Genomic DNA, 27,883 nt, shown 5'->3' with positions numbered 1-27,883 from the left:
TATGCAAGTGGAAGGCGGGCAACACTCAGCTGGCTCTGACAGGGCAGAGGGATGGATGAGGTGGCCTTAAGCTCCCTGAACTCCTGAGTCTGTAATGGGGACCTGGATTAGTGACTTGATACCTGCCAGCTCTTGTCAAAACCAGCACTATCTTTGCCTTGTTTTTTTTTTTTTTTTTTTTTTTTTTTTTTTTTTGACAAAGTCTTGCTCTGTCACCCAGGCTGGAGTGCAGTGGTGCAATCTCGGCTCACTGCGACCTCTGCGTCCTGGGTTCAAGTGGTTCTCCTGCCTCAGCCTCCAGAGTAGCTGGGATTACAGGCTCGGACCACCACACCTGGCTAATTTCTTGCATTTTTAGTAGAGACGGAGTTTTACCATATTGGCCACGTTGGTCTCAAACGCCAGACATTGTGATTTGCCCACCTCGACCTCCTAAAGTGTTGGGATTACAGGTGTGAGCCACCACGTCTGGCCTCTGTCTTTGCCTTTTGATATAGATTGGAACCTTGATGATGGGCACCAACAGTACTGGTTGTAGGGGCTCAGGTTTGGCTGGGAGGCTTAAAGGAGTTGGCAAGAGGTGGGCAGGGGTGAAGAGGCAGGTGGCCTGTCAGGTCAGATCGTTTGCACACCTCAAACTCAGCTATAGTTTCTGGAAGCAGCATTTTGAAAACTCATGTTCTGGTGGGGCTTATTTCTGAATATAGGACTCATAAATAGCTGGCTCTCTTGGCCTTTCAAAGGAAAAAAAAAAAAAAAAAAACAATGACATCTCTTCCTTTGCATTATTTTCTCCAACTTTCAATTTTTTTTTTTTTGACGGAGTCTTGTTCTGTCACCCAGACTGGATTGCACTGGCGAGATCGATGGATCTCGGCACACTGCAACATCCGCCGCCTGGGGTCAAGCGATTCTCCTGCCTCAGCCTTTCGAGTAGCTGGGACTACAGGCAAGTGCCATCATGCCCGGCTAATTTTTTGTATGTTTAGTAGAGACGGGGTTTCACCGCGTTAGCCAGGATGGTCTCCCATCTCCTGACTTCGTGATCCACCCGCCTCAGCCTCGCAAAGTGCTGGGATTACAGGTGTGAGCCACCGCGCCCGGCCTCAATCTTTAAACTGCTCTTTTTTTCACCCTTCAATTCTTTCCAGGCAAAGACCGTTAGATACTTTCTTTCCAAATAGGGCTGATACTCGCATTTGAAGTGGAAATGTTTCTTTCTTGCATGGGGCTGTCTGTGCAATGCAGGATATGTAGTATCCCTGGCAATTCCTTCCTGTTACTGAATCCCAGCAACACCTGCCAGTCATCCAGGCACAGTCCCTACGATTTTCAGAACATCCCTTACAGAAGTGCCACTGTGGCTCCTACACTTTGAAACAGATTGCCTGAATAGGAGAAGTGACTAGATCAAGGCCATACCATCACATCAGCCAGTGGCAAAGTGGAAACCAAGTCAAATCCCATTCTTTCATTCATTCAGTCACTCATTCATTCTCGAAGCTTTAAATCTTTGTTCTAGGGTGTGTCAGGAGAGCAGAGAGAATAAGAGCCTGAACCGAGGCAGTGAAAAGGGTAAGAAGAAAAGTGTTATTCTTTGCGCACAAAACTACAATATCTCACAAATTTTCTGCTCTTGCTAAACTTTGTTTTCCTGTTTTAGTCCGTTGGTTCCACAATTTCGGGCGCCAATAAAGACTTTCTGGCATTCAGTGGAAAGAGCCTAGTTGAGCAGGATCCGCAGAAGCGGAATCAGGTGCCTTTCGGGTGGGCAGCGAGATCCAAGAGCCCAAATGTCTAGGTCTTGGCAAGGAAGCAACTGTCCTCCGGCAGGCATGAGGAGCGAGCTGCAACCGCGTTTCTCTCGTGGCGCGGCGGCGGAACCGGGTAGAGGTGGCCTACCATCGGCACTCCGTGGTGGGCCCACGAGTGTTTTCCCGGGCAGGGGAGCTGACAGGGGGCCAGGGGCGCCGAGGCCGCGGTGCGGCGGGAGCAGAGGGCAGCGCAGCTGGGCTGGACTTACCCTTTACACGACCGAGGCCGAGGCCTCTGAGAATCGCGGGACCACCTCTTTTAAGCCCTTGGCGATCCCGGCTTGGTTCGGGGACGGGTCTGGCGGGGTGGGCGGGGCGGGCAGGCGAGACGGGTTATTTCTCAGTTTAGCCTCTGTAGCCAGCGCCAGTCCGTCGTTCTGTTTGAATGAATGATCCCAGCGGCCGCGCCCAATGGGCGTCCGCGCCTGCTTAATATACATGAGGCACGCAGCCAATGGCCAGGCGAGGAGGCTGTTTTAAACGGCAGAGCCAGCTGGCCAATCAGGCGGCTCTCGTGGAGGCAGCTAGCGCGAGGCTGGGGAGCGCTGAGAAGCGCGTCGTGCCCTGCGCTGCCCAGACTAGCGAACAATACAGGTACGTCTCGCACCGCCCGCACCCGCCGCCGCCACCGCCGCCACCGCCGGTACAGCCTACACAGCCGCAGCGCCTGCACAACTTTCCGGCCCGCTCCGCCGCGAGCGCTCCCCGCCGCCACGTCCCCCTACCTCTCCTCCCAGCTCCCCTCCCGCCCCCTCCGCCTTCCCTCTTGCTAGGCGGCCGGGAAGGAAGAAGCAATTCAGGTGTTTCAACTTTTCCAACGCTTTCTCCGAGCTCCCCGCTTTCGGGGGTCGGGTCCCTCGGCAGACGCCTGCCCCTGGTGCCCCAGGGGCCGCAGCCGGGAACCCAGGGTCCCCGAGGCCAGATGTTCGGACAGCTGCGGCTCCGGCGGTGGGGCAAGCAGAGGGGCGGCTGCGGGCTGTGTGATCTGGGCTCGGGAGGTGCGCGTCCAGGCGCTGGGCGGCGGCAGCGGGAAGGGGGCCGGGAGCTCCCCGGCCCGCTACGGACTCCGTGGGGGGCGGGCGGTCGGGGGCCGCCGAACGGGCAAAGTTCACTCCCGGGCTCGGCCCGGCGCCGCGCCGGCCCGCGGGCTGTGCCGCTGGCTCTGCGTTAACATGGCCGTCGTGGAGCGCCCGGCTGCCCGGGGGGGCGCGGGCCGGGCGCCCCCCTCTCGCCGCCCGCCCGCCGCGCGGCGCCGCCGCGGCTAACATGGCTGGCGCGGCAGTGGCCTCCGGCAAAGGCAGGAGAGGCGACCGGAGTGGGCGGCGGAGCCCCCGGCGGGCTCTGGCCTCGGCTTCGGCGCCCGCGGCCCGGGGCGGGCGGCATACAGGGCTGGGGGCACCGCCGCGGGCCCTGGAGCAGCCCAGAGTCATGGCTGCATGGGCGCCTTTGTTATCCCGAGGAGTGCGCCCCGCGCCGGGGGGCGGGGAGGTCCGGCCCCGGCCCCCGAGACCCTGGCTGCCCGGGCGGGGCGGGGAGGGGTGGGGGCCGGCGGGCGGGCTGCGGCGGCGGCGGCGGAGCCCGGGCCGCTTTGTTCGCTGCTGCTGCTGCCGCCGCCGCCGCCGCCCCCGCCGTCGCCGTCGCCCGCGCCGGCCGCGCGCGGATCAGCCATTTTAGCGAACGGGACCCCGATGCGCGGCGGACGCCGCCACCACTGCCGCGGCTGCCGCCGGCCGGGCCGCACACACCCCGCACGCCGCCGCCGCCGCCGCCCCCGACTCCTTGCATCCGCCGGGGATGACAGCGGCATATTTCAGGGGTACTTTCTTTCATCAGGAGGCTTTTGACAAAATGGAAGGTGAATTACGGGTGTCCCGATGACCCGGCACGGTGGCCGAGGCGGGCTGCCTGCTGCCGGCCGGGACTCCCCCTCGCCCGGTCCCGCCCCGCCCCGCCCAGGCTGCCGCTGCAGAGCTCTGTTAGGCAGTCTCTCGGGCGGCAGCTGCCAAGGGGAGCGCTTTAATTTTGCATGATGACCTTGGGTGTGGGAAAAGGAAAAGATGGCGGGAAGCTGGGGGGTGGGACAGGGACGATGACATGCCGCAGCTGCATTTTTATTTGGAAACTTTGGAGAAAGTATTGCAGGCGAGACCTCCGTTCTGGGTTACAGATTAGCACCACTAGTCCTTTTGATACACCCTCCCCCTTCAGATAGTGAGGAAGTGATGAATTGAACTAATAGTACGGGGTACCTGCTCACTTTCCAGATCTCCCGTGTTGTAAAGCCATTTTTTAACAAGCCAAAATGCATCAACAATAGTAACATTTCAGATGTTCCCTTCCTGTAGTTCTGCTTTGGTCTTGTGTTCAGCAATGGTAACACTTTTTTTTTTTTTTTTTTTTTTTTTTAATTGCATAAGAGTTAGCAGATGAACAGATAGTCTTAAGTCATTGATTTCAAGCTTCGGTCACCCCCACCAAATGTGTCCTCGCTGTGCCCTTCCCACTTTGTGATTATACTTTCCGAAACGTAGCAGTTCAAGGCAGCACTGAGTACCCTACTTGGGTCGGCTCCATTTGGAGAACTTGATCGCTCTTGAGAAGTAACTCGCAAACCAGCGCGCTTCATGCTGGTCAAAAGTTAAATGACAAGCGACAGTGAAACTGATTTCTTTCCCACCCTGCCTTCTACCACTGGTGTCAGGCATTGGGGAAAGGGGACTTCCTAACAGCAAGTGTAGTTTTAATTTTGCTCTGCCTTTGGTACATCTTGTAGTTCTCCAATTCCTCCTTGCTTTTCCTCATTGTTTCTTTCTCTTCTCTCACAGTCAGGATGGCTAAAGGTGACCCCAAGAAACCAAAGGGCAAGATGTCTGCTTATGCCTTCTTTGTGCAGACGTGCAGAGAAGAACATAAGAAGAAAAACCCAGAGGTCCCTGTTAATTTTGCAGAATTTTCCAAGAAATGCTCTGAGAGGTGGAAGGTATTTTTCTTCTGTACCCTTCAAACTAGTCTTAGTTGAATTTCTCACTGTAGAATAACTTACCTTCAGACTTTCTCCAGATGCTTGCTTACTTAGACTCATTTTGCTCGTCTTTAGAATTTTGTGTATGTGCTTTTATTTTTTTTTCAGCCTCTGCACAGGTTTGAGGCCTTCACCCCTTTTTGCAAGTGGTTCTAGCAACTGCCACTTTAATCACAAGACAACTGAACAAGTATGTGTTCACTGCTTCAAGGGATCTAACAAGTCCTGTTCTTTGCAGACAATGTCCGGGAAAGAGAAATCTAAATTTGATGAAATGGCAAAGGCGGATAAAGTGCGCTATGATCGCGAAATGAAGGATTATGGACCAGCTAAGGGAGGCAAGAAGAAGAAGGATCCTAATGCCCCCAAAAGGCCACCGTAAGTGACTATAGGATTCAAAATAACAATTAATACCTTTTCTTCTGCTTGGAAGATTTGGTTTTTTGGTCGTCCTTCATTTCATTTCGAAATGAAATTTTTTTTTTGTTTGTTTTTGAGATGGAGTCTCGCTCCCTTGCCAGGCTTGAGGGCAGTGGCACAATCTTGGCTTACTGCAGCCTCCTCTTCCCAGGTTCAAGTGATTCTCCTGCCTCAGCCTCCCTGAGTAGCTGGGACTACAGGCGCGTGCCACCACACCTGGCTAATTTTTGTATTTTTAGTAGAGATGGGGTTTCACCATGTTGACCAGGATGGTCTCAATCTCTTGACCTCGTGATCTGCCTCAGCCTTCCAAAGTGCTGGGATTACAGATGTGAGTTAGCACCCCTGGCCAAAATGTTTTTAAGAGATACTTTACCTAAAAGATGGTGACACCTTTGCAAGCCATTTTGTACTTGGGCTTTGTGCTGCAGTGCCGGTGTTGTCTGTGGTTGAGGCTGAGGTGTTTGTGGGCTGTGGGTACACGTTCACAGTGGTTTTCTGTTGGCCTTTCCATTGTGCTGGAGGCACCCTAGTTTTGGTGTCAGTGTCCTGGAAGTATGTTCTTTATGCCTTTCCCAGTTACTGAAAGACTGAGATAGCAGCATACATTTTAGAAGCACTTTACACGTTCTAGAACCTACAACTTTGTAGTATTGTATCAGGTCACATTAGGGAGAAGTCATAGTGGTAGGAGGGAGATTCTACTCGGGAATGTGGGATTTCAACTGCAACCCAAATTTTTTTGTGGTTTCTCATCTAATTTATGTAATTCTTCCAAGGTCTGGCTTCTTCCTATTCTGCTCAGAATTCCGCCCCAAGATCAAATCCACAAACCCTGGCATCTCTATTGGAGACGTGGCAAAAAAGCTGGGTGAGATGTGGAATAACCTAAATGACAGCGAAAAGCAGCCTTACATCACTAAGGCGGCAAAGCTGAAGGAGAAGTATGAGAAGGTAAGGCGGGGCTGGTGGCCTGGACTGGTGAACAGGCAGTGACTGTGCTATCAGTAGGTTGCAGGGCATGTGGCAGCTTTGCTAGGCTGAGCACTTAGCATAGCACTCAAGGGCCCATCCCCCTTCAAGGTAGCCACGGGTGCTGGTGTTCATACTTTTTTGACAGGTCTTTGTTTTGGGGACAAATACAGGCTTGAAACATTTTACTTACTCTTTAAGAAAAAAAAAATGATAACAGGATTTGATAGTGCTACTAATATGACTTGAAGGACACTTGAACACTCATTAACTTTTAAATTCAAATGGCTATAGAACCAAATTCATATATGGAAACATACTTGAAATATATATGATAGCTGCCCAATCTTACTTGATTTCAGTTCCTGTTTTCCTACCTGAGATGAGGACTGCATATTTCTACTTGGTGTTAAAACAGCTGCATACTCATTTGAAATATGTCCCTGTTCCTCCAGGATGTTGCTGACTATAAGTCGAAAGGAAAGTTTGATGGTGCAAAGGGTCCTGCTAAAGTTGCCCGGAAAAAAGTGGAAGAGGAAGATGAAGAAGATGAGGAGGAAGAGGAGGAGGAGGAGGAGGAGGAGGAGGAGGATGAATAAAAAAACTGTTTATCTGTCTCCTTGTGAATACTTAGAGTAGGGGAGCGCCGTAATTGACACATCTCTTACTTGAGAAGTGTCTGTTGCCCTCATTAGGTTTAATTACAAAATTTGATCACGATCATATTGTAGTCTCTCAAAGTGCTCTAGAGATTGTCAGTGGTTTACATGAAGTGGCCATGGGTGTCTGGAGCACCCTGAAACTGTATCAAAGTTGTACATATTTCCAAACATTTTTAAAATGAAAAGGCACTCTCGTGTTCTCCTCACTCTGTGCACTTTGCTGTTGGTGTGACAAGGCATTTAAAGATGTTTCTGGCATTTTTTTTATTTGTAAGGTGGTGTTAACTATATGGTTATTGGCTAGAAATCCTGAGTTATCAACTGTATATATCTATAGTTTGTAAAAATAACAAAACAACCAAGACAAACTCTTGATGCTCCTTGCCTGGCGTTGAGGCTGCGGGAAAGATGCCTTTTGGAGGGGCTGTAGCTCAGGGCATGCACTGTGAGGCTGGACCTGTTGACTCTGCAGTGGGCATCCATTTAGCTTCAGGTTGTCTTGTTTCTGTATATAGTGACATAGCATTCTGCTACCATCTTAGCTGTGGACAAAGGGGGTCAGCTGGCATGAGATATTTTTGTTTTTTGTTTAAGTGCGGTAGTTTTTCAACTGTTTGTTTTTAAACAAACTGTAGAACTCTTCATTGTCAGCAAAGTGAAGAGCCGCTGCATCAATGAAAGTTCAAGAACCTTCTGTACTTAAACATGATTTGCAACGTTGTTATTTTTTTTGTATGTTTAGAATGCTGAAATGTTTTTGAAATTAAATAAACAGTATTACCTTTTTAAAACTGTTCTCTATTATAACAGTCAATTTCTGACTCACAGCAGTGAACAAACCCCCACTCCGTCGTATTTGGAGACTGGCCTCCCTGTGAATGTGGTAGCTTCCTCTCTTACTCAGTGGCCAGCTCACTTAGGGCTGAGATGAAGGAGAGGGCTACTTGAAGCTACTGCCTGCTTTTGTTTGTGTGAGTGGCATTAAGATGAAGTCTGGAGGAGCTAAGAGAAGGACATAGGCAAGGTTCAGCAGCCTTCCAAGGTACAGGAAGGTGGATGATGAGGACTAAAGCTGACTGACTAGGTTTAACTTTTTTTTGTTCCACTTTCACTCCTTATTTTGTGTGCCAAGTGCATTGTTAAATAGCAATTTCAGAGTGGCCTTTCAAAAACTCAGGCCTCAGTTTTCCTCTTTCACACCTACCCCTGTGCTCCTGGCACATGTTATTTGTGGTGCCCAACATTTGGGGTCTTGTGCCTGCTGCTTGTCTCCTGGACACCAGTGAGGGTATGTGGGATGGAGTGGTGGGGTAGGAGACAGTATCCATGTTGCTCCTACTTTACTCCTTCAAAACTCCAAACCCCCAAGGAAGATTGTAGGCTCCATCTTGGGCCACCTGAGCTATAGGGCAGGCTAATAGAATCAACCATTTCTAAGCACTAAATGTATCATGAAAAGTTGAATGGCCTACTCACAAGATTAGCTCATTCACTGGAAATGTAGATTGATGTTCAATGTTTTTAAACTGGAAGAAGCTTGGTTTGTGTGTCAGTGGTTGTATTAGTGGGTAGTGTAACATTTTCTCCAGGCTGGAGTGAGGGGACAGTAAATGCCATTCTGAAGGCTGATGTGTACATATGTCATTACTGTCTGTAGCAATGAAGGATACGGTACTGTGTTGTGGGTGAGTGTCGCTATTGCCCAGCATTAATATTTGGGCGTGGGTGTTTGAGGCTATGAGACATGCAGGAGTGTTTTTGTGGTATTTTAAGAGAAAGTAGCTTTTTCTTAAAATTCATTGTTCAGAAACTTGCATTTCTGGAGGCGGTGTCCTCCACCCTGTCGGGTCCTGGATGAGTACAAGTTATGGTCATGGTCACAGCCTGATCTCTATGTATTCATAGCCATTCCGTCTCCCATCAGAACTGTTTGTCCTGAATGTGTTCTCTAGTTCTAGAAAATGACCACTAATTTAAAAAACTTGGTTGTGAGGTTTGCCCAGAGGCACTTGTTCCGGAATTGCCCCTCCTGCTTTCAGCCATGTCCTTGTCACTTGGCATTCTAAGCTAAAGCTTCTGCTTCCCAAACCATGATGTGCTAGGAGGCCAAGATCTGGGAACTGTGGCCAGCCTTGTCAAATGTGGAAGAGAAACAACCTGTAGTAAAAAAGTGATTTGTTAAGTGGTGCCCGTCTACCTTGTAACTAGACACACCAACCAGTCCAGTAAAGGGCAAAGGATGGAAAGGTGTAACTTGAGCTTCCAAAGTAGCTAAGCAGAAGTAGGGAAGCAGTTTAGCCAAATGATTTTTGATTAGGCAAACATTGAGTTTTAAAGAGACTGTCAAGTTGAGGCCACTTGGTCCATTAGCTGGTGCAGCCAAGACCACTACTCAGCATTTTCATACTGTCACAAGATTGCTCCTCTAATGGAATAATGCCCTAGTTTCTCTTGAGATGCTGTAAGTGGCATGTTACCTAAGGCATAGGCTTAGCTTGATTGCTGGGCTCACTGTGTTCTTAAGATGCCAACCTGTTGCTTCCCCCCCACCCCCACACCAGTTTAAAAAGATAGTACCTGTTCCCTCTAACCACCTCATCCCATTCCTGAATGACATTTTATCTTTTGGAAAGAACAAGGCTGTGGTGAAGTGACTTGTCCGTGTCTCCTGTGTGTGTCTGTTCTTGTCACAAATGTATTTGGGGACGTTGGATGCATTCATTTTTCTGTAATAAAGTTTCTTAATCACTCTTCCCAAAAAGTAATCAGTGGGCTGTCTGCAATCTGTTTGAGATACTGAATCTCTGTACTTTTGGTTGATTATAATCAAGGTTTTAAAAGTATAAACTTTGTGTTAACCACAGATCTGAACTAACATTTACTGGAATGATACTATTAAAATGTTGCAAGTGTTAAGGACTCCAAAGCCCCAAGTTCAACCTCTTGGCCAGAGGCATAAGAGGGGGAGTTGGTTCTGAAGCTCTGGACCTGGGATAAATGGGCAATTTGCAGGATGCTAGTAAGCTACTGTTTGATAAAATGGTTAATAACTTGCAATCAGCCAGCCCTGCCCACCAGGGTTCCTCAAGGCCAAGGGTCTGGGCTTAGTTGGCTGACTTAGCCATGCCCAACAACGAGTTCTGCATGAGAGCCATGGGGGCCACTTGCTGTTCTTGGCTCCCAGCTCAGTTTTCTGTGGAGCCCAGGCCTTTCTGTGAGAGAAAGGCCATTGAGCCAGCTTGGCAGCCCCAAGCTTCCCTTACTGCTTCAACCAGAGCAGTCTTCCACCCTGTTTTATATGTTGGGCATCCTACGATTTCAGCTTTCAAAAGCTGGGACACCGTATCAATAAAAGGATAAGAGATACATGACTATCTCAGTAGACACAAAAACCTTGACGAACACTTTTTCATGACAAAAACGAGTAGAAGGGAACTTCCTGAACCCGATATAGGAGGTTTAGGAAAACCCATGTTATTAATCATCATACTGAAAATTCTAGCCAGGGCAATTAGGCAAAAGAAAACATCCATACTGAAATTGAGAAGACAAACCTATGTCTATTTGTAGATGATATGATCTTGTATTCCTTGTAAGGAATTTCCAAATAAAACTAAAATAAATGAATTCAGTTGCAGTATTACAAGATTAACATACAAAAACTAGTATTTCTATACACCAGCCATGACCAATCTGAAACTAAGAAAACAATTCTATTAAATTTCTACAATAACATCAAAAAGAATAAAATATTTAGGAATGAACAATATAAGTACAAAACATTAAAGACCTAAGGAAATAGATATTCCACGTACATGAATTGAAAGATTTAATATTGTTAAGATGGCAATACTCCTGAAATTGATCTAGAATGCAATCCCTATCAGGATCCCAGCTGGCTTCCTCTAGTAGAAATCAGGCGGATTCTAAATTTCATATAGAAATTCAAGAGATGCAGGATGCTCAGATCAATCTTGAAAACAGTTGGAGAATTCACTTTTCTTGATTTCAAAACTATTTTATTAAAACCTGTTTTTTGAGACAACATTTTACTCTGTTGCCCAGGCTATTGTGCAGTGGCACCATCACAGCTCATTGCAGCCTCAACCTCCCAGGCTCAAGTGATCCTTCCACCTCAGCTTCCAGGTAACTGGGACTACAAATGTTCACCACTGCACCTGGCTTATTTATTTATTTAAGAGACAGGGTCTCACTATGTTGCCCAGGCTTGTCATGAACTCCTGGACTCAATTGATCCTCTTGCCTCAACCTCCCAAAATGTAGAGATTACGGCACACTGGTGAGTGACCACACCTGGCCTATTTCAAAACTTACAACAAAGCCAGGTGTGGTGGCTCACGCCTGTAATCCCAGCACTTTGGGAGGCCAAGGCAGGTGGGTCACTTAAGATCAAGAGTTCGAGACCAGCGTGGCCAACATGATGAAACCCCATCGCTACTGAAAATAAAAAAAAAAATCTGAGTGTAGTGGCACATGCCTGTAGTCTCAGCTACTCTGCAGGCTGAGGAAGGAGAACCACTTGAATCCAGGAGGCAGAGGTTGCAGTGAGCCGAGACCATGGCCACTGCACTCCAGCTTCTGTGACAGAGTGAGACTCCGTCTCAAAAAACAAAAGTAACCCCAAAACTTACAACAAAGCTACAGTAATCAAGACAGTGTAATATCAGCATAAGGACGGACATATTGGCTAATACATTTATGGCCAACTGATTTTTCAATAAGGTTAAAAACATTAAGGGGGGAAATAATTTTTAATAAATGATGTTGGGACAACTGGATATCCATATGCAAAGAAATGAATTTTCACCCCTCCCTAACGCCACATTCAAAAATCAAACAATGGAATAAAGACCCAAATACAAGAGCTACAACTATAAAATTCTTAGTAAGACACGTAAGTGTGAATTTCATAACCTTGGATTTGGCAATAGTTTCTTAGGACAACAGAAACACATGCAACTAAAGAAAACAATAGATAAGTTGAAATTCATTAAAATTAAAACAAAAACTTTTGTGCCTCAAACAATACCACCACGAAAGTGAAAAGACAACCTACAGAATGTGGGAAAATATCTGCACATCACATATCCTATAAGGATCTAGTATTCGAAATATATAAAAAAAATTTACAGCCAGGCATCGTGGCTCACGCCTGTGATCCTAACACTTTGGGAGTCTGAGGTGGGTGGATCACCTGAGGTCAGGAGTTCAAGACCAGCCTGGCCATCATGGTGAAACCCCATCTTTTAAAAAAAAAAAATACAAAACTATTACAACGCAGCCATAAAGAGACAATCTGATTTTAAAAAATGAGCAAAAGATCTTAACAGACATTTCTCCAAATAAGATGTACAATAAACACATGAAAAGATGCTCAGCATCATTAGTCATCAAGAAATTTAAATCAAGACTATAATAAGATACCATTTAACACTCACTAGGATGGTTATAATAATGATTTTAAAAAGGGAGCTCTTTCCTTTCCCTGCTGCGGCCGCAGCCATGAATATGCTCAGGCTTCAGAAGAGGCTCGCCTCTAGTGTCCTCCGCTGCGGAAGGAAGAAGGTCTGGTTGGACCCCAATGAGACCAGTGAAATCGTCAATGCTAACTCCGGTCAGCAGATCCGGAAGCTGATCAAAGATGGGCTGATCATCCTTAAGCCTGCGACGGTCCATTCCCCGGCTTGATTCCAGGAAAACACCTTGGCCTGCGGGAAGGGCAGGCGCATCAGGATAGGTAAGCAAGAGGGTACAGCCAACGCCTGAATTCCACAGAAGGTCAAGTGGATGGGGAGAATGAGGATTCTGCACTGGCTGCTCAGAAGATACCGGGAATCTAAGATTGACGGCCCCACGTATTACAGCTTCTACCTGAAGGTGAAGGGGAATGTGTTCAAAAACAAGCGGATTCTCATGGAACACAGCTGCAAGCTGAAGGCAGACAAGGCCCGTTAGCAGCTCTTGGCTGACTAGACTGAGGCTCTCAGGTCTAAGACCAGGGAAGTACGCAAGCACCATAAAGAGCGCCTCCAGGCCAAGGAGGAAGGAGATAATCCAGAGTGACTGTCCAAGGAGGAAGAGACCAAGAAATAAAAGCTCCTTCTTTGTCTGTGCATACTGACCTTCGTGATTACACAGATCAGCCATTAAATTAACACAAGCCTTTATCTGCTTGCCAAAAAAAAAAAAAAGAATAAAATAGAAAAATAACTAATATCAGTGAGAATGTAGAGAAATTAGAGTCCTGGTACATTGCAGTTGGGAATTTAAAATGGTGCAGTCACTATGGAAAACAGCTTGCAGATTTCTCAAGAAGTTGAACACAGAATTACCATATGACTCATCAGTTCCACTCCTAGGTATATACCCAAAATAATTGAAAACAGGTATTCAAACAAATACTCGTATAGTAATATTCATGTACATAATTCTTAATAGCCAAAAAGTGAAAACAACCCAAATGTCCATCAAGTGATGAGTGGATAAAATGTGGTATATCCATATGAAGAAATATTGTTCAGCCATAATAAGGAATGAAGTACTGATTCATGCTACAACATAGATGAACTTTGAAATTATTATGCTAAAGGAAAGAAGCCAGTCACAAAAATTACATATTGTATGATTCCATTTATATGAAATGTCCATAATAGGTAAATCTATAAAGAAAATAGACTGGCGCAGTGGCTTACGCCTGTAATCCCAGCACTTTGGGAGGCTAGGGGGCGGATCAGGAGTTCAGGAGTTGGAGACCATCCTGGCCGACATGGTGAAATCCCGTCTCTACTAAAAATACAAAAATTAGCTGGGCATAGTGGTGCAAGCCTGTAGTCCCAGCTACTTGGGAGGCTGGGGCAGGAGAATCTCTTGAACTCAGGAGGCAGAAGTTGCAGTGAACTGAGATCATGCCACTGCACTCCAGCCTGGTGACAGAGTGAGACTCTATTTCAACAACAACAAAAAAGAAAATAGATTAGTGGTTGCCTGGGGCTTCGAGTTATTGGGGGGAAATGGAGAGTGACTTCTAAGAGGTACAGAGTTTTTTGGTGGATAATAAAAATGTTCTATAATTAGTGGTAATGGTTTACAACCCTGAATTTTCTAAAACTTGCACACTTTTAAAATTTTCTTTTCTTTTCTTTTCTTTTTGAGAAGGAGTCTTGCTCTGTCACCCAGTCCAAAGTGCAGTGGTATGATCTTGGGTCATTGCAACCTCCACCTTCCGGGTTTCAAGTGATTCTCTTGCCTCAGCCTCCCAAGTAGCGGGGACTACAGGCATGCACCACCATGCCCGGCTAATATTTGTATTTTTAGTAGAGTCGGGGTTTCACCATGTTAGCCATGCTGGTCTCGAACTCCTGACCTCATGATCCTCCTGCCTCTGCCTACCAAAGTGCTGGGATTACAAGTGTGAGCCATCACGCCTGGACTTTAAAAAAAATTTTTTTTGAGACAGAGTCTCACTCTCTCCCAGGCTGGAGTGCAGTGGTGTGATCTTGGCTCACTGCAACCTCCACTTCCTGGGTTTAAGCGATTCTGCTGCCTCAGCCTCCCATGTGGCTGAGAATACAGGCATCTGCCACCATGCCCAGCTAACTTTTGTATTTTTAGTAGAGATGAGGTTTCACCATATTGGCCAGGCTGGACCTCATGTGATCCACCCGCCTCGGCCTCTCAGAGTGCTGGGATTACAGGCATGAGCCACTATGCCTGGCCTAAAAATTGTACATTTTAAACAAGTGAATTTTATGGAATGTGAATTATATATGTTGTCTTGTAAAAAAAATGATGGAGATGGAGACTTGACTCTAGTGTGAAGGGGTGGGGAGAGTAGATCTACAGTGGAGACACCTCTTTGAGGGGGTATGATCACAAAGGGGAGGGGAGAGAGAGGGAGAGGAAGCGCGGTATGCGGGGAGGAGCAGAAGCAGGGTGGCTTGTTTGCTTGTTGTTTTTTGTGTTTGTTTCTAAGAAAGGATCTTGCTGTCACTCAGGCTGGAGTGCAGTGGCACAATCACAGCTTACTGCAGCCTCAACCTCCTGGGCTCAGGAGATCCTTCCACCTCAGCCTCCTGAGCAGCTGGAGGCACTACAGGCAGGAACCAGCATGCCTGGATAATTTTTAATTTTTTTTTTTTTTTTTTTTTTTTTTTTTTTTTTTTAGAGATGGGGATCTTACTATGTTGCCCAGGCTGGTCTTGAACTCCTAGGCTCAAGCGGTCCTCCTGTCTTGGCCTCCCAAAGTGCTGGGGTTACCAGCCAGTTTTTGTTTCCAAATGGATAAGACTTTAGGAGTTGTGATAAGCGAGAATGTTACCTGTACATTGCCAGGCCAGGCCTCTTCCTTGAGCTCCGGACCCAGAAATCCAATTGCCTCTTTGACATACCACCTGGATGGCCCATTGGCACCTCTAACTTCACATTTTTAAACCTAATCTCATCATCTTCATCTTTTCCCAAGTCTTTTTTTCACCCCAGCCTGGTTCTTCCTTTTCTCACCCTTCAGAGTCAGTTCCCAAATCCTGCCAATTGTATTTCCTAAAACATCTTGCATCTACCACTCACATTCATGCTGTCAGTGTAGGTGAATCTCCCATCTGTAAATTCTCTCATGCTTTCTTATTTATTTATTATTTTCTTTTTCATTTCTCCTCCTCCTCCTCCTCCTCCTCCTCCTTCTCCTCTTCCTCCTCCTCCTCTTCCTCCTCTTCCTCCTCCTCCTTCTCCTCTTCCTCCTCCTCCTTCTCCTCCTCCTTCTCCTCCTCCTCCTCCTTATCCTTCTCCTCCTCCTCCTCCTCCTCTCCTCCTCCTCCTCCTCTCCTCCTCCTCCTCCTCCTTCTCCTTCTCCTCCTCCTCCTCCTTCTTCTTCTTCTCCTTCTCTTCTTCCTCTTCCTCCCCTTCTTCTTCCTCCTCTACTTCTGCCTCTGCCTCCTCTTCTCCTCCTCCTTTTTTTCTTCTTCCTCCTCCTCCTTTTCCTCCTCTTTGCCCTGTCTTATGGTGCTGATCCCATGCTTTCTTAGGCATAGACTAGAACTTGCAATTTTGGGCTTTTGCCCTCAGTGCAAATCTCTGGATTGGACGCCCTGGTCACATCTGTTATGGTGGTTGTAGAAGTCTATCTAGATGAGAGATGCTGGGAGCTCGTATAAGAATGGCAATGTTGAAGATATAGAAAAATAAATGGATTCAAGAGATGACTTAGGCTTATTCATCTCACATAACTGCAACTTACCCACCTGCCACCCTCAGCTTCTGGTAGCCACCATTCTATTATCTGTTTCTATGTATTTTTAAAAAATGCATCACAAATAAGTGAGATCATGCAGTTTTTGTATTTCTGTACCCGACTTATTTCACTTAACATAATATCCTCCAATTTCATTCATGTTGTTGCAAATGGCAAACGACAGAATTTTCTTTTCTTTTTTTAAGACTGGATAATATTCCACTGTGTATGTATAGCACCCTTTTTTTTTTTTTTTTTTTTCTTGAGACGGAGTCTCTCTGTTTCCTAGGCTGGAGTGCAGTGTGCAGTGGTGCGATCTTAGCTCAGTGCAACCTCTGCCTCCTGGGTTCAAGCAATTCTCCTGTCTCGGTCCTACTCAATTAGCTGGGATTACAGGCGCCTGCTACCATACCCGGCTAAGTATTGTATTTTTAGTAGAGATGGGATTTCACCATATTGGCCAGGATGGTCTCGATCTCTTGACCTCAAATGATCCACCTGCCTTGACCTCCCAAAGTGTTGCTATTACAGGCGTCAGCCACTGTGCCTGGTACATTTTCTTTAACCATTCATTGATCAATGGACACTTAGGTTGATTCCATATCTTGGTTATTGTGAATAGTGCTGCAACAAACATGGGAGTGCAGGCATCTCTACCAGGTGCTGACTTATTTCCTTTGGATATATGTCTAGAAGTAGGTGACAGTTGTATTTTGAATTTTTTGAGGAAGCTCTGTGCTGTTTTCCATCCATCAGGGCTGTGCCAATTTACATTCCCATCGACAATATACAAGGGTTCCCTTTCTCCATTCACCAGTACTTACCTCTTGGCTTTTTGAAAATAGCCATCCTAAGAATTTTGAGGTAATATCTCATTGTGGTTGCAAAGGTTCCTTTTTCTCCACACTCTCCCCAATACTTGTCTTTTTGATAATAGCTATCCTAACACGTGTGAGGTGACAGGTTAAAGGATACAGTGTTGCATTGTGTAGGATGAATATGTCTAGAGAGTTAATGTACAGTAAAGGACTATAGTTAATAATATTGTATTGTTTACTGGAATTTTGTCAAGACAGTAGATTTTACGTGTTCTTACCAGGAAAAAAAAGTTAACTGTGAGATGATGGATATGTTAATTGGCTTGAATGTAGTGATCATTTAACTAAGTATTTTTGTGTATCAGAACATTTATGTATATCAGAATATCATGTTGCATACCTTAAATGTATTCCATAAAAATAAAATTAAAAATAAAAAAAACCAAAGTTATTCACACTGCAAAAAAAAAAAAAAAAAAAAAAAAAAAAGGTCTAGTTTTATCACCTGGGGCACTGGATAGATTGTGGAGTCTTTCAAAAAGATAAAGCCCTGGCAGGACACTGTGGCTCACACCTGTAATCCCAACACTTTGCAAGGCCGAGTGGGGAGGATTCCTTGAGCACAGGAGTTTAAGACTAGTCTGGGCAACATAGAAAGACCCCCATCTCTACAACACACACATACACACACACACACACACACACACACACACACACACGAATAGCTGGGCATGGTGGCATGTGCCTATAACCCCAGCTACTTGGGAGGCTGCAGTGAAAGGATGGCCTGAGCCCAGGAGATCAGGGCTGCAGTGAGCTATGATTGCACCACTGCACTCAAGCCTGGGTGACAAAGACCCTGTCTCAAAAAGAAAAAAAGAAGAAGAAGAAGAAGAGAAAATAGCCAAGAGGAGAAGGTTTGAGAGGGGATCATCTCCAGGCTGTGCAGTGTTCAGAAAGGGTAGCATGTCTACGTTCACACTTCTCCAGAGGGAAAGGTTTGTAACCTGGAATCACAGACCATTTCTGCTGTCAGTCTAAGCAGATCTCCCCTTTCCCTCTGAAGACTTGATTTGAATGTGCATTTTCAGGCTATTTCCCACAAGTTTCCCTCTAGGGAAATATCCTGCTTCTACACTCTGGTATGATCTGTCTGCTATGGTACAATCTTATGAGGGTGTCAGAGCTAGAAATCTCCCTGGAGGGAAATGAAATCCTTTGGGCTAGAAGGGGGATTCCCCCTTCCACACTCACACTTCTGTTTCTAAACTGGGAGCATTTGTGGAAAAGCTCAAAAAACCTTTCTGTTATTGGCCTCAGGCCCCAGTTGGTTTTCTCAATCCACATAGGAAATATGAGATGCACATTTTTCCAGGCTGTGTGTTTTGTTCCAGGCCTGTGGTGGGTTTTTGTTTGAAAAGTCTTTTGGAAGCATGTCAGCGGTGATACTATGGCAATGTTGAACACAAAATTTGACAGTTCCTATTGCAAGATGTGTAGAACATATGATGCTTTTGTCCTCTGTCCAAACCCTCAGTAGTTTACATGAAAAAGGGCTGATATTTCAGTGATGAAACATTAGCAGAAGGCTGAAATATGTCACTTAAAAATACTGGGCTAGCCATGATTTTTTTTAATCCTCTTTTGCTGGAGCTGCTTTTAACTTCTATATCAAGAACTCTCTTCTGCATATGTTTAATTTATTAAATAAAAGAAGCTGATTGAGGATCATAATCCCCAAAGTTTTCACCTCAATTTAGATATTGAAGATCATCCTAAGACTAAGAGGCCCCATGGGATTGTAGAATAAACAGCAAGTAATGCAGTGCCATAAAGCAGGAAGAGCAAGAATACGGACTCCCCTTCCTCATGCTGCTCGTAGCCCAAACTCTGAATTCCAGGAATGAGAAGGTCTGGGATCTAGAGAGGTTGAGTGACTTGTCTAAGGTTACACAGACAATTGGGGATGGAGCTAGGATTCCAACTGATACCCACTGACTCCAAAGCCTGTGAACTCTGTCTATAGAGTACATACTATGTACCAAGCCTACTACTGGAAGCTGAGGATATGGAAATCGTGGCACTGTGTCATGATTCTGGCCCTCAAGGAATTCATAGAGTGCTGTCGTGAAACAGACAATGAAAACACAGTGTGATAATTGTGCTAATAGAAGTCAGCCAAGGCTTCTCGATAGTAAGGAAGTGGAACAATGTATGCAGTGCCCCATTAGGGAAGTCTTTCTGGAGGAGGAGATGCCTGAGCTATTTGTTAAATGCAGAAGGGTTAGCCAAATGAAGAGGAATGGAAAGAGCACACACAAAGACACAGGAGAAGCATGGTTTGTACTGGGAAAGTCCAAGTAGTTTCTTTTCTTAGGAACTGTATTAGTTATTTATTGCTGCATAACAAATTACCCCACATTTTAGCAACTTAAAAGAACTTTTATTATCTTACAGCTGTGTGAATGTCAGGAATCCACTGCTTAGCTGGATCCTTTGGTTTGAGGTCTTCACAAGGCTGTAACTAAGGTATTGGCCAGGGTTACAGTCATCTCAAAACTTGCCTGGAAGAGGATTGCTTCCAAGTTCACTCACATGGTTCTAGACAGTGTTCAGTTTCTTTCTCCCTTCCTTCCTTCCTTCCTTCCTTCCTTCCTTCCTTCCTTCCTTCCTTCTTTCCTTCCTTTTCTTCCTTCCTTCTTTCTCTTTCTTTCTTTCGCTTTCTTTCTTGTCTTTCTCTTTTCTTCCTTTTTTTTTTTTTGGTTTCTGGTGGTTTTTTTTTTTTTTTTGAGATGGAGTCTTGCTCTGTAGCCCAAGCTGGAGTGCAGTGGTGTGATCTCGGCTCACTGCAACCTCCGCTGCCTCCCTGGTTCAAGCAATTCTCCTGCCTCAGCCTCCAGAGTAGCTGGGATTATAGGTGCCCACCACTGCCTGGCTAATTTTAAGTAGAGATGGGGTTTCGCCTTGTTGGACAGGTTGATCGCAAACTCCTGACCTCAGGTGATCTGCCCGCTTTGGCCTCCCAAAGTGCTGGGATTACAGGCATGGGCTGTAATCTGTCACCCAAGCTGGAGTGGAATGGCGTAATCCCAGCCCACTGCAACCTCCACCTCCCGGGTTCAAGTGATACTCCTGCCTCAGCCTCTTGAGTAGCTGGGATTATAGGCACACACCACCACATCCAGTTAATTTTTTGTATTTTTAGTAGAAATGAGATTTCACCATGTTAGCCAGGTTGGGCTCGAACTCCTGACTGCAGGTGGTCTGCCCACTTCAGCCTCCCAAAGTGCTGGGATTACAGGTGTGAGCCACTGTGCTGGCCAATTTTTGTATTTTTAGTAGAGATTAGGGTTTCGCCATGTTGGCCAGGCTGGTCTTGAACCCCTGATCTCACATGATCCACCAGCCTTGGCCTCCCACAGTGCTGGGATAACGGGCATGAACCACAGCGCTCAGCCTCTTTTTGTTTTTGCAACAGGGTCTCTCTCTGTTGTCCAGCCTGGAGGGCAGTGGTGCAGCTGCAGCTTGCTGCAGCCTCAACCTCCTGAGCTCAAGAGATCCTCCTGCTTCAGCCTTCTGAGAAGCTGGGACTGCAGGCGCAGGCCATGATGACTGACTAATTTATTTTTTATTTTTGTAGAGAGAGTTTCTTGCCATGTTGCCCAGGCTGGTCTCAAACAACTGGGCTCAAGCAATCCTCCTACTTTGGCCTCCCCAAATGCCTGGCCCAGTTTCTTTTTTCAAATTTTTCTTTATTGTTATTTTTTCATTTTTGACTATTTTTAGTCAACAATTAGATTCAGGAGGTACATTTACAGATGCAGTGTTCAGTTTCTTGCTGTTGATTGGATGCTGTCCTCAGTTCCTTGTCACTTGGGCCCCTCTACAGGGCATCTTACAACATGGTAGTTTGATTCATTCAGAAGGATCAAGTGAGAAAATCCAGAGAGTATGTGTGAGCAAGATGGAAGTCACAGTCTCTTTGGAACCTAACCTCAGAAGTGAAATCTAATCACTTTTGCCATACTAGGTCCAGTCCTCATTCAAGGAGAGGATACTACATAAAGGCATAAACATCAGAAGGTGGGGATCGTTGGAAGCCATGTCAGAAGCTGCCACCTGACCTGCAATGATTCACATTCCTTACACAAGCAAAATACATTCACTTCTCCAAAGATCTCTAAACTCTCATCCCGTTACAGCATTGGCTTAAAGTCCAGAATCTCATTATCTAAACCAGGTCCAGGTGTGGATGAAACTCCTTGGCAATATTCCTTAAGTACAGCATTTGGAGTACAGTCCTTCTCCATCTATAGACAAGTTATTTCTGTCTATTTCCCAATATGCAATGGTCGGATAGGGCAGAATAACGACTATAGACATTGCTGTTCAAAAAGCAGGGAAAACAGGGGGCACAAAGGAGTCACTGATCCATAGCCATTCTAAAATTCAGCCAGGTAAATGTTGGAAGTTTCTTGCTTATGTTTGGAGGCCTGGAAATAATTCTCCATACTTTCATTTAGGTTGTGTTGATTTTTGTTTTTTTGAGACAGAGTCTCACTCCATCGCCCAGACTGGAGTGCAGTGGCATGATCTCGGCTCACTGCAACCTCTGCCTCCCAGGTTCAAGTGATTCTCTTGCCTCAGCCTCCTGAGTAGCTGGGACTACAGGTGTGTGCCACCACACCTGGCTAATTTTGTATTTTTAGTAGAGATGGGGTTTCGTCATGTTGGTCAGGCTGGTCTCAAACTCTTGATCTTATGATCCGCCCGCTTCAGCCTCCCAAAGTGTTGGGATTATAGGCATGAGCCACTGTGCATGGTGCACCCTGGTTTGTTTAATAGTAGACCTTTAATTTCCTTTCTAATCTATTAACGATTGTTTCTGTCCTCAAGTTTTCTAGTTTTTCTTGGGTCCATATAAGTGTTTTATATTTTACTAAGAAATCATATTTTATCTTTTATATTTTAAAATTAATTGCCAAAGAGTTTATAACAGTTTTATCAAGATATACATACAAAATAATTCACCTATTTTAAGTGCATAACTTGATGACTTTTAGTATACAGAGTTGTGCAACTATCACCACTATCTGATTTTAAAACATTTTAGTCACCTCCCCAAGAAAAACCTGTACCCAGTAGCAGTCACTTCCCATTTTCCCCACAACTTCAGCACCTTTCAGCTTTAGGCAACTCAAATGCCCATCAGAAAAGAAACAATCTGTGGTATATATGCACAATGGAATATTATTATACAGCAGTCAAAATGAATGAACTGAATCAATTTCTACAACATGCATAAATCTTTGTGATGTAATTTTACATGAAAAATAAACTTTAAAAGGTTGCATACATATATACACAATGGAATATTATTATTCAGTCTTAAAAGTAGAGGAAAGTGGCTGGGCACGGTGGCTCACACCTGTAATAATCCTAGCACTTTGGGAGGCCAAGGTGGGTGGATCACCTGAGGTCAGGAGTTCAAGACCAGCCTGGCTATCTTGGTGAAATCCCATCTTCAAAAAAAAAAAAAAAAAAAAAAATAGAGGAAATCCTGTCATTTGCAACACTATGGATGAATCTGGAGGACATTATGCTAAATGAAATAAAGGAGGTACAAAAAAGACAAATACCACATGATATCACTTACATGTGAAGTCTAATAAAATTGATCTCACAGAGGCAGAGGGTAGAATGGTGGTTGCCAGTGGCGGGAGGAGTGGGAAAGGAGGGAAGGAATGGAGTCAACAAAGGGTACAAATTTCAGATAGGGGAAATAGGTTTTGAGATCTATTGCATAGCAGGGTTACTATGGTCAATAATAGGGCATTTTACGCTTCAAAATAACTAAGAGTAAATTTTGAATGTCTCACCATACAAAATAATAGGCAGATAGGTGTGGTAGCTCACGCCTGTAATACCAGTACTTTGGGAGGTCAAGTTGGGAGGGACTTGGGGACAGCAGTTTGAGGCTGAAGTGACCTATAATTGCAGCACTGCACTCCAGCCTGGAGACAGAGTCTCGCTCTGACACCCACACTGGAATGCAGTGGTGTGATTTTGGCTCATTGCAACCTCCACCTCCTGGGTTCAAGCAATTCTCGTGTCTCAGCCTCCCAAGAAGCTGGGATTACAGGCATGTGCCACCATGCCTGGCTAATTTTTATATTTTTAGTAGAAACAGGTTTCCCCATGTTGGCCAGGCTGGTCTCGAACTTCTGGCCTCAAGCAATCCACCCGCCTTGGTCTCCCAAAGTGTGGAATTACAGGAGTTGACCACTGCACTCAGCCTGACCCTGTCCCTTAAAAAATAAAAAAGATAAGTAAGCGAAGTGATAGAGGTGATGTATATATTAATTGGCTTGATTTAATCATGCCACATTGTAAACTATATCAAAATATAACATTGTATCCTATAAATATATACAAAATTATGACTTGCCAGTCAAAAAAATAATAATACATTTAAAATTTTTAAAATTCAAAGACTGCATATAGAATGTTAACTTTTAATAAAGTTAATGCAATTAAAACTGTAAAATGTAGTACTTTGAAAAGTATACAAATGTGTGTATACAATACACTTGATAGTACTACATGAAAAGTAAGCAAGAGAATGGTAAAGAATTTAGGCTGATGCTTCCCTTGTGTAGAGGCAAGCAGGAGGATCGACTGGCAGGGGAATATCATGTAGGTTATTGTCAAGATCATAGCTTTCCATTTAGTGGGGTAGGGTCATGAGTGTCAATTACATTACTGAAAATACATACATACATAAAGTTGTTCACTTATAGCCTAACGTTGAGTGTTTGAAGAACTAAAATTTGTAAGTAATTCAGTTCTGTGTGCTTGAGACTCAATAAAACATAAAATAAAATAGGGAGGATTAAATAAGGTTATGTATATAAAGCACTTACAACCAGGTGTGGTGCATAATTAGTGTTCAAAAAAGTGTTTGCTATTGTAGATTTACCTTCTAAAACCACTTACAAGTGCCAAAGATATGTGAACAAGGATGTTCCCTGAAGAATGTTTAATATGTGTTTTAAACATTTGATACAACCACCGGGCACGGTGGCTCATACCTGCAATCCCAGCACTTTGGGAGATTGAGGTGGGTGAATCACCTGAGGTCAGGAGTTCGAGACCAGCATGGCCATCATGGTGAAACCTCATCTCTACTAAAAATACAAAATTAGTCGGGTGTGGTGGCACACACCTGTAGTCCCAGCTACTTGTGAGGCTGAGGCAAAAGAATCACTTGAACCTGGGAGGCAGAAGTTGCAGTGAGCCAAGATCGTGCCACTGCACTCCAGCCTGGGCGATGGAGCGAGACTCTGTTTCAACAAGCAAACAAACAAACCAAAGAACCATTATAATCACAATCATGTTGCAAAAAAGAAAAAAAAAAAAAAAACAAGAAAAAAAGAAAAAAACCCCAAAAAACCAAAGCAAAACCAGGGTGGTCAGTAATCACAAAAAAAAGCTCATTAGCTAATAGGAAAATGTATTTTAAAACTACAATAGATATCAGTAGACATCCACCAGAATGGCTAAAATAAAAAAGACAGGCAACACCAAATGTTGGTGAGGATGTAGAGTAAGTGGGGCTCTCTGTCATACAATGCAGGTGTGAGTATAAAATTGTAGATTCATTTGGAAAAACTACCTGGTAGTATTGATTAAAACTCAACATTTACAATTCCTATAATGCAGCGATTGCATTCCTAGGTGTGTATGTCCAACAGAAATTGGGTGCATACTCACAAGATATGAACAAGAGAGTCATAACTGGCACATTTGTAATAGCAAAAAACTACAAACAATATAAATGTCAATCAACAGTGGAACATGTAAATAAATTGTGATATATTCATACAGTGGAAAACAGTATAACAATGAAAGATTATGTGATACAGGTATATGCAACAACATGGGTAAATCTCGCAGACACAATGTTAATGAAAAAAGCTAGACACAAAGAGAACATAGCTGGGTGTGGTGGCTCAGACCTATAATGCCAGCACTTTGGGAGGCTGAGGAGGGTGGATTGCTTGAGGCCTAGGAGTCTGAGAGCAGCCTGGATATGCAGTGAAACCCATCTCTAAAAAAAAAAAGAAATACAAAATATTAGCTAGGTGTGGTGGTACGCACCTGTAGTCTAAGCTACTTGGGAGGCTGAAGTGGAAGGATGAACTGAGCCTGGGAGGTCAAGGCTGTAGTGAGCCATGACCATTTCAATGCCCTCCAGCCTGGACAACAAAGTGAGACACTGTTTCAAAAAATAACAAAAGAGTATATACTGGCCCAGGTATGGTGGCTCACGCCTGTAATTCCAGCAATTTTGGAGGCCAAGGTGGGAGGATCATGTGAACCAAGGAGTTTGAGACCAGTCTGGCAAACATAGTGTGACCCTGTGTTTACAAAAAAAAAAAAAAAAAAGAAAAAGAAAAAAAGAAAAAAAAGAAAAAAAGCTTGCTGAACATGATGGCATGCACCTGTAGTCCCAGCTACTTGGGTGACTGAGGCACAGGGACCACTTGAGCCTGGGAGTTCAAGGCTGCAATGAACCATGATCATACCACTGCACGCCAGCCTAGAAGACAGAGTAAGACCCTATCTCAAAAAATTAAAGTTAAAAAAGTACATACTATATGATTTCATTTATATGAAGCTAAAAACAGGCAAAAAAAAAAAATGATAGCAATAGTGGCTATTCCTGGGAGTGGTGTCCTGACTGGGAAAAGGAATGAGGAAATCTTCTGGGATGCTTGAAACATTTTTTGTCTTTATCTGAACAGAGGATACATGAGTATATGCATATATATGCATATATAAAATGTACCTGGTCGTACACTTAAGTTTAGTAAACTTTATGCACCTTGCTTGATATGGTTTGGGTCTGTGTCCCCACCCATATCTCATTTCAAATTGTCATCTCATCTCCCATGTATCAAGGGAGGATCTGGTGGGAGATGATTGGATCATGGGGGTGGTTCTTCCCATGTTGTTCTCACGGTAGTGAGTAAGTTCTCACTTGATCTGATGGTTTGAAGTGTGGCTATTCCCCTCACCCTTGTTCTCTCCTGCCACCATGTAATAGGTGCCTTGTTTCCCCTTCTACTGTGATTGAAAGTTTCCTGAGGTCTCCCCAGCCATGCAGAATTGTGAGTCAATTAAACCTCCTTTTTTCTTCACCATGTTCACCATGTTGGCCAGGATGGTCTCAATCTCTTGACCTTGTGGTCCACCAGCCTCGGCCTCCCAAAGTGCTGGGACTACTGGCGAGAGCCACCACACCTGGCCTAAACCCCTTTTCTTTATAAATTACCAGCAGCGTGAGAATGGACTAATACATTACTATATGTACCACCTTCTTCTTCTTCTTCTTCTTCTTCTTCTTCTTCTTCTTCTTCTTCTTCTTCTTCTTCTTCTTCTTCTTCTTCTTCTTCTTCTTCTTCTTCTTCTTCTTCTTCTTCTCCTTCTCCTTCTCCTTCTCCTTCTCCTTCTCCTTCTTCTTCTTTTTTTTTTTTTGAGATGGAGTTTCGCTCTTGTTACCCAGGCTGGAGTGCAATGGTGCGATTTCAGCTCACCGCAACCTCTGCCTCCTGGGTTCAGGCAATTCTCCTGCCTCAGCCTCCTGAGTAGCTGGGATTACAGGCACGCGCCACCATGCCCAGCTAATTTTTTTGTATTTTTAGTAGAGACGGGGTTTCACCATGTTGACCAGGATGGTCTCGATCTCTTGACCTTGTGATTCACCCGCCTTGGCCTCCCAAAGTGCTGGGATTACTACAGGCGTGAGCCACCACGCCCGACCTCGTTCTTCTTCTTCTTTTTTTTTTTTTTTTGAGACAGAGTCTGGCTCTGTGATCGGGCTGGAGTGCAGTGGCCTTATCCTTAGCTCACTACAAACTCAGCCTCCCAGGGTCATGCGATTCTCCTGCCTCAGCCTCCCGAGTAGCTGGGACTATAGGTGCCTGTCACCACACCTGGCTAATGTTGTATTTTTAGTAGAGACAGGGTTTAACAACGTTGGCCAGGATGGTCTCGATCTCCTGACGTCATGATCTGCCCACCTCCACCTCCCAAAGTGATTACAGGCGTGAGCCACCACACCAGGCAATGTACGTTATTCTTAATAAAAACATTATGTATTTTATTGAAAAGGATGTGCATGTTCCAGACTTTAATTTCTAATTATGGTAGACTAGATAATTTGGACCAACTCTCCTTTTTTTAAAAAACCTGGGTAAAATCACCTTAAAAAACATCAGTAAACACTGTATGTTCTCACTCATAGGTGGGTGTTGAGCAATGAGAACATGTGGACTCAGGGAGAGGAGCATCACACACTGGGGACAATTGGGAGGGGCAGGGGAGAGACGGCAGGGGGTGGGGAGAGATAACATGGGGAGAAATGCCAGATATAGTATGCACCTAAAGTAAAATTAAAAAAAAAATCAGCGAGCTAACTAGATACTGACAAAAAAAATAATGAACTAAGATCTGAGAGAAAAAGGGAATCCTAAGAGGTGAGCCTGGCAGTGGAAATGCCTTTGCAGTGGGCTGTTTGGAGATTGCTGACACGAGAAAAAGCAGCTGAGGGGCTGAGCTTCACTTGTGGCTGCCTCCAGGGGTTAGGACAAAGAGTCACAGTCCAGAGCCCACCAAGAGCATGCATGGATACTTGACATGTGACAAACGTGTCACTGTGCTCTGACAAATCTTTAACCATGCTAGAGCAATTAGAGGATCGTATAAAAAAATAAAATAAAAGCCCTGCCTGACACCACACACAAAAACAAACTTCAGGTGGGTTATAAACTAAGGCAAGATTAAAGTTAAAACAAGAACACTTTTAGAAGATAATATTGGGAGGATATCTTCCTAAAATAGGGTACGGAAAGACTTTGTAAGCA

At 44.9% G+C, this 27,883-nt stretch overlaps 1 protein-coding gene and 1 pseudogene across 3 annotated transcripts; both read left to right on the top strand.

Moving 5' to 3' along the window:
- The first annotated feature begins 2,333 nt into the window (after positions 1-2,333).
- Positions 2,334-6,844, top strand: HMGB3 (high mobility group box 3). Of its 3 annotated transcripts, none has more exons than XM_003943418.4 (5): positions 2,334-2,408; positions 4,640-4,794; positions 5,075-5,214; positions 6,036-6,210; positions 6,684-6,844. In XM_003943418.4, exons 2-5 carry the CDS (start codon positions 4,645-4,647, stop codon positions 6,825-6,827), a joined length of 609 nt encoding a protein of 202 aa, XP_003943467.3. In that variant the 5' UTR covers positions 2,334-2,408; positions 4,640-4,644; the 3' UTR covers positions 6,828-6,844. The 3 variants fall into 3 exon arrangements, with proteins under 3 accessions (XP_003943467.3, XP_010329578.3, XP_074247709.1); XM_010331276.3 differs by lacking the exon at positions 2,334-2,408 and adding an exon at positions 2,571-2,614; XM_074391608.1 differs by lacking the exon at positions 2,334-2,408 and adding an exon at positions 3,522-3,669.
- A 5,560-nt stretch (positions 6,845-12,404) lies between these two features.
- LOC101038320 (large ribosomal subunit protein eL19-like) lies at positions 12,405-13,004 on the top strand (annotated as a pseudogene).
- The last annotated feature ends 14,879 nt before the right edge of the window (positions 13,005-27,883 follow it).

The sequence above is a fragment of the Saimiri boliviensis genome, chromosome X (assembly GCF_048565385.1).
Source record: "Saimiri boliviensis isolate mSaiBol1 chromosome X, mSaiBol1.pri, whole genome shotgun sequence".
Classification (NCBI taxonomy): domain Eukaryota; kingdom Metazoa; phylum Chordata; class Mammalia; order Primates; family Cebidae; genus Saimiri; species Saimiri boliviensis.
This window is presented reverse-complemented; position numbering and strand designations above follow the sequence as displayed.

What these genes read in the sequence shown, in the direction of transcription:
- HMGB3 (XM_074391608.1), top strand. Translation starts at nt 3,609, where the DNA reads ATGACAGCGGCATATTTCAGGGGTACTTTCTTTCATCAGGAGGCTTTT. An exon ending in GGCTTTTGACAAAATGGAAG is followed by an intron (nt 3,670 to 4,639) that starts GTGAATTACGGG and finishes CTTCTCTCACAG; the next exon opens with TCAGGATGGCTAAAGGTGAC. An exon ending in AATGCCCCCAAAAGGCCACC is followed by an intron (nt 5,215 to 6,035) that starts GTAAGTGACTAT and finishes AATTCTTCCAAG; the next exon opens with GTCTGGCTTCTTCCTATTCT.